The 6,911-nt window shown below is 41.4% G+C and overlaps 1 protein-coding gene across 3 annotated transcripts in view; it reads left to right on the top strand.

The window, feature by feature from the left end:
* The window catches only part of LOC138963071 (uncharacterized), a 29,620-nt gene extending 25,448 nt beyond the window's left edge, over positions 1 to 4,172 (top strand). For all 3 annotated transcript variants that reach the window (XM_070335075.1, XM_070335074.1, XM_070335073.1), the window contains one exon: positions 1,848 to 4,172. In XM_070335075.1, coding sequence (XP_070191176.1) covers positions 1,848 to 2,371 — 524 coding nt within the window. In that variant the 3' untranslated portion in view covers positions 2,372 to 4,172. The remainder of the gene's footprint in view (positions 1 to 1,847) is intronic.
* Positions 4,173 to 6,911: the final 2,739 nt, after the last annotated feature.

Below are 6,911 nucleotides of genomic sequence, written 5' to 3'. Positions count from 1 at the left end.
CTATGAACCACCTGAGTAGTATGGAGATTGACAGTTATTTATGAACCACTTGACAAATCTGGGATCTCCGAAATGTATTAACCATCTGAGTAGCTTCATTGGAGAGTGTCTGTTGGTTATGAACCACCTCAGTAAGGATGAGAAGCTAAGTAATTAAGGAACCACCTGAGTAATCTGGAGTGCGTCAGAAATGTATGCACCACATGCATGATTTGGAAAGTGTCAGTAATGTATGAACCACCCGAGTAATGTGGAGAATCTAAGTAATTTATGAACCACCAGAGTAATCTGGAGAGTGTACGAAATGTATGCACCACGTGCATAAGTTGGAGACTTTCAGTAATGTACGAACCACCTAAATAATCTAGAGGCTCACAGTATTTTGTGAATGATTCTAGTATTCTGGAGTAAACTCAGTAGTCATGTATTAAGCTGTTTAGCCAGGGATTAGAAAGGTTAGCACTGGAGATTTTCTCAAGCTCTTTTTACATTTAGTCAAGTTATGACTAAATGTTTTAACATAGAGGGGGGAATTGAGACGAGGGTCGTGGTGTGTGTGTGTGTGTGTGTGCGTGCGTGCGTGCATGTAGAGCGATTCAGACCAAACTACTGGACCGATCTTTATGAAATTTGACATGAGAGTTCCTGGGTATGATATCCTCAGACGTTTTTTTCATTTTTTTGATAAATGTCTTTGATGACGTCATATCCGGCTTTTCGTGAAAGTTGAGGCGGCACTGTCACGCCCTCATTTTTCAACCAAATTGGTTGAAATTTTGGTCAGGTAATGTTCGACGAAGCCCGGACTTCGGTATTGCATTTCAGCTTGGTGACTTAAAAATTAATTCATGACTTTGGTCATTAAAAATCTGAAAATTGTAAAAACAATATGTTTTTTATAAAACGATCCAAATTTACGTTTATCTTATTCTCCATCATTTGCTGATTCCAAAAACATATAAGTATGTTATATTCGGATTAAAAACAAGCTCTGAAAATTAAATATATAAAAATTATTATCAAAATTAAATTTTCAAAATCAACTTAAAAACACTTTTATCTTATTCCTTGTCGGTTCCTGATTCCAAAAACATATATATATGATATGTTTGGATTAAAAACACGCTCAGAAAGTTAAAACGAAGAGAGGTACAGTAAAGCGTGCTATGAAGCACAGCGCAACCGCTACCGCGCCAAACAGGCTCGTCTCTTTCACTGCCTTTTGCACTAGCGGCGGACTACGTTCAGTTTCATTCTGTGAGTTCCACAGCTTGACTAAATGTAGTAATTTCGCCTTACGCGACTTGTTTTCTTCTTTTTTTTGAATGGTGTTTGTTTGGCTTGGGCAAAATTCAAGATTTGATCAGAATCATCCCCAAAAGAAAGCAGGAGTGTAGCCTAAAACTCAAGATGCTTGGGTGGTAGTGGTCTTTATTTCTTGTAACTTGGAACAGAGTGAATGAATTCTCTGGTATCTAGTCTCAAGGGCTTATCCTCAAGTACAGTTTCATATTTGTAGAAAACTCAGGAGGATGCTTATCATGCCTGCTTTTGCTTTGTAAGATACGGCAGTCTGTTTGACAGTGAAGAGTGTTAATAATGAATCCAGCCGGATTTTTTTCTTTCACTCTCTGTCTCTCTCTTTGTCTCTTTTTTCTCTCTCAATTTTTAACGCTTTGTACATAGCAAAAATCAAAGTTTGTAATCATGTAGCCTGCCTTGTACTTTGCTTGTTAATGTAAATGCGTTTGGTCTTGACTAATTCAAGGTCACGGGGAAAGGTGAGTCGTCTGAGCGATCTCGCTTCTGGTTGCCAATGAGTCTCCCCTTTTCCAATGTTGCAACAGGTAACTCAGTGACAAAAGCGTCGTCCGAAGGCACCGTGCTGGAGGCCTACTCCGACGCAGACTCCGTCTTCACCGACCACAGCTCTCGGTCCGAGTCTCCGGCGTCCGAACCGGTGTGGACCCACTCCTTGAAGACGCAGTCACGCGACATCATTCACAGCGACACACTGGCTGAGGTGGCCTCCCCCCACATCCTCCAGCCCTCCCAACGTCATCGGTCAAATCGTCATCAGCAGCACCAACATCATCATCAGCGCCAGATGTCAGACCCAGGGAGCATGGATGCTGTTGGGGACCAGGGGGAGGGGGGCGGTAGTGGCCGCACGCCCAGAGAGATCGAGCAGGGGGAGGAGGCGGATGGAGAGGACGAGGAGGAAGAAGAAGAGGAATACAGAAGGAAGAGGAATACAGAGGAGGAAGAGGATGAGGAGCAGCGAGTGGGCCAAGCCACAGACGAGTCGGAGACTGAAGTGCAATGTTACATGCTAGAGCACCAGTACGGCCCCATGGAGGACTGCTCCTAGCGCCCAACTCCCCAGCCCTCTTTTTCACACCCCTCACCATCCCACCTTAGCCCTTCACTTAGCCACACAACACCATCTGCTTCGTCTTCTTCTTCGTCTTCTTCTTCTTCTTCTTCTTCTTCTTCTTCTTCGTCATCTTCTTCTTGGTCTTCGTTGTCAGGGTCATTGCTTGTGTTGCCGTAGAGACAAGCAAGTGACAATTTGGTCTGGGATCTGGTGTGCTTCATTTTGACTGCCCTGCTAACATTATGGACAAGAGACTTGACGGACTTGGTCTTTGTGTAGTACGCTTCATGAACTGTATTGGCGGGGCTTTTCCTGCCTGCTTGCTCCCACTCTCCCAAGGTCTGCTTTGGAGTTGTATGAAGGGATCGCTGTACCCTTGTACTGTCTCCGTAACAGACAATGCGAAACCAAAAATATCCCATCTCTGCAATCATCAGATGAACTGTAGAAAGGGATGGCTCTTGGTGATTTGTGCTGTGACTGTTTTTTGTGTGGATCAATTTTTTGCAGTTTGTGTGAAATGGACAGAATCTCTTTGAGTTTTCTTTTGGGGTTTTGTATGATTTACTGTGATTTGTTGGGCATTGGCCCACTGTGCTGTGTTCTTTTACCCCTCTCCCTTACACCCACCCCCATTACCCCTGCCATGATGGCACCGCTTGTCTAGAAGAGTTGTGGTGAAGTTTTATGTGGAGTGGTGCTTGGTGCAAAACGAATGGTAAACTTTTATGTATGAATGTTTGCAACTTCTTTACAGGGTTTTAAGAAGAAAGTGTTGTGTGTTGAGCTAGTACTGACCATTTGTACATGCGTTTCATTGCAAATAGTGGATGCAGTTCTTATTGCACCCACTGAAGAAGATACTTAACAAAAATCAATGTTGATTTTAGCTGCGAAACAATTATTTCCGTCACTGCAGTATTGAAAAACGACCTAGATTTTTACATTTATTTAAACAATGTATTTGTCTTTTTATGCTTGCTTTTCTTACTTTGCTTGTAGCATAGAGGATTCTGTTATTTTAGCTTTGCTTCAAATGCTTTGTTGCCGATAATGATTGATTGAGTAGAAAACCAGCAAATCCATTTTTAATTCTTGTTACCTGTTCTGTTATTTTTGCTTTTTACTAAAACTCAAGAAATCCAAAGGAGTCTTTTTAGGAAACAGGGTCTAATTTGTTTAAAAACTGTCGCATTTATGTTTCTTTGCTTTAACGGGACACTCAGCTAGCTTTGTGCATTTGATTTGACATTGAACGTTGTTTTGAACTTGTTGTTTTTCTACAAATTGACTACAGAAAAAAAAGGCCCACCAAAATCTCCACATTTTTGCTCACGGTATTACCACTTTTGTGCGATGACACTCATCAGGTGTTTTACACATGCAAAGGTTTTGTATTCTGAGGAAAGTTTAGGTTCAGACCACTCTGCAAATCAAACCTCTGATTGTCTTACCTCTACTTTGTCACCACAATAAAGATAAAGGCTAGGGAAGGGGAGGGGGGGTGGTGAGTGAGTGTGTGTGCATGCGGAAACTGTTGCTTGGTTCTTGACTCACCTGTGTAATAAGTGAGCAGTGTCTGTCCGTATGGGCGACCAGCTGTCCAGCAGTGCGTCTGTGAACAACAAAAATTAACGTTGAAGTTATCTCAGATGTTTTTTTTTAAAGCTAGAGCTTGTAAACTTTGCACGTTTTTAGTGTTTATAATTGAGTTACGCCAAAATTCCAAGACGACGACAAAATATTTTAGTTTTGATTTATATAGTACATACACTGAGCCCAAAAAGTTAAGGATATTTTTCAGTGGTATACCCCAGATGTTAAACAACAATTTTTGGGTCAGAAATATATGTGTATTTGAAGATCAGTCTTTCATCTGCTTAAAAATGTGTTTCTTGAACCTGAGCAATATTTGGGTATGACGTCACATGTCCGTGACCACGCCTACCCTAAAAAATGGCGTTTTTTGACAGCATGATTCACCTTCAACCGTCGAAACGGTGACTTAAACTGAATAATATTTTGCATTCTTTGCACCAAAAGGTTTATTTGGTGTCTTACCTAACAAGTCATACAAATTTCTTTCAAATCCGCCGCGCATTTAGGCTGATCCAACGTGTGAAGGAAAGCGACAACAATCCTGAAAAACAGCAAAAAAATCCAGGGTTTTTATTGTGTTTTTGCTGGGTAGCCGCAGTTGATATGCAATAAATCTAAAACTACAAATAGCAGCCTCTCCAAATTTCACAGAGCGATGACAAAAACCCTCATCTGGATATGTTCCAGTACTTAGGTCAAACAGAACCCAAAAATGGACGTTGTAACGGTTTTCCGTTAAAAATTTGGAAACGTTTGTAACGTCTAAGAAACAAATGTAACATGCAATGATGCACGCAACTTTGTATACTTTGCAAAGAATGGTGCCATTACATGTGTGCCAAGTTTCAAAAACATTCTTTCACGGGCTCAAAAGGTATGATCGTTTGAAAAGAGGTGAAAAATACTGCCCCTGGTGTCTCGCGCAACTTTTTTTTACTATTTAGGACAAAGAATCAAATAACAGAAGAATGCAGACATGACGTCATATAATTTAAAAAACACACACACACACACACACACACACACACACACACACACAGTAAGCATAGGTGAAACTGTGCAAGAAAGCGAGACCCTGGATCTGCCAAGTAGTCTCGGCCCGCTCACAATAACAATGACCGAGACTTTCAGTAATTCCTTTGCGTGACGTCTAACCCTCTTACGTCATATAATTAAAAAAATATGACGTCAGATGGAGGCAACACTGGGTTTTTCTCATCGTCGTCTTGATAGCGGCGAGACACAATCTGGCATTTGCTGTGACGAATCAGACAGTTTGAATGCTACGAAATGGAGCTGTGAAGATGGACATCGCCAGGTTTTTAAGAGTCTGCAAGAGCATTGTCTCGATAGTGGAAAGTGTGTGTCCTGATCACTCAGCCACCTTGATATGAGTTTTGCAGACGTCATCGTCTAAAAATAGAACAGCAGAGCGGAGTGAGATTTTACTTTTTATTTCTTCAAAGTCATGAGGCTATATCTTTTGAGCCCACGAAAGAATGTTTCTGAAACTTGGCACACATGTAATGGCACCATTCTTTGCAAAGTACACAGAATTGCGTGCATGTCACATTTGTTTCTAGGACGTTATGAACGTTTGCAAATTTTTAACGGAAAACCGTTACAACGTCCATTCTCGGGTTCTGTTTGCTCCAAGTACTAGCGCGAATTCAGATGAGGGTCTTTGTCATCGTTCTGTGTAATTTGGAGAGGCTGCTATTTGTAGTTTTATATGTATTGCATATCAACTGCAGCTACCCAGCAAAAGCGGGGACATAGCTCAGTTGGTAGCGCGCTGGATTTGTATTCAGTTGGCCGCTGTCAGCGTGAGTTCAAACCCACGTTCGGCGGAAATTTATTTCTCAGGGTCAACTTTGTGTGCAGACTCTCTTCGGTGTCTGAACACCCCCCGTGTACACTACATTGGGGTGTGCACGTTAAAGATCCCACGATTGACAAAAGGGTCTTTCCTGGCAAAATTGCTTAGGCACAGTTAATAATTGTCTACCTATACCCGTGTGACTTGGAATAATAGGCCGTGAAAGGTAAATATGCGCCGAAATGGCTGCAATCTACTGGCCGTATAAAATTTCATCTCACACGGCATCATTGCAGAGCGCCTAGAACTGTACCCACGGAATATGCGCGATATAAGCGTCCTATTGATTGATTGATTGATATTGATTGATTGATTGAAAAGCACCACAAAAACCCTGGATTTTTTGCTGTTTTTCAGGATAGTGGTCGCTTTCCTTTACACGCTAGATTAGCCTGACTGTGCGACGGATTTGAACGAACTTTGTATGACTTGTTAGGTAAGACACCAAATAAACATTTTGGTGTAAAAAATGCAAAATATCGTTCAGTTTAAGTCGTCGTTTTGACAGTTGATGGTGAATCATGCCATCAAAAAACGCCATTTTTTAGGGTAGGCATGGTCACGAACATGTGACGTCATGCCCAAATATTGCTCAGATTCCTGAAAGGCATTTTTGAGCAGAAGAAAGACAGATCTTAAAATACACGTTAATTTCTGACCCAAAAACTGCTGTTAAACATCTGGGGTATACCACTGAAAAAATATCCTTAACTTTTTGGGCTCAGTGTACCACGAAAGGTGAGTCGTATCAGCATTTGCTTTTCTTGTTGATGTAATGAGTTGGTTAATGAACAGATTTTAGAGTGTGGTTTGGTTTGTTGTAGTTTTTTTTTCACCATTACATTTGTGGTGAATCGACTCTATGAAGCTCTGTGCTGTGAATCGTGGATGTGATGTGGTATGTAAATAATTTAGAGGGTGGAGGAAGGTGGTAATGGAAAGGGTTGATGTTGTGTGTAGCTTTCCCCCCCCCCCCTTTCTTCACAGCCATTGGTCCTTTTCCAGACTAGTACCTGGTCATTTAATGTTAATCAAATTTGCATTATGCTGTGAGTG

Source organism: Littorina saxatilis, linkage group LG3 (genome assembly GCF_037325665.1).
Source record: "Littorina saxatilis isolate snail1 linkage group LG3, US_GU_Lsax_2.0, whole genome shotgun sequence".
In the NCBI taxonomy this organism is placed as follows: Eukaryota; Metazoa; Mollusca; class Gastropoda; order Littorinimorpha; family Littorinidae; genus Littorina; species Littorina saxatilis.
Note: the sequence above shows the minus strand (reverse complement) of the source record. Positions and strands in the feature narration are given on the sequence as shown.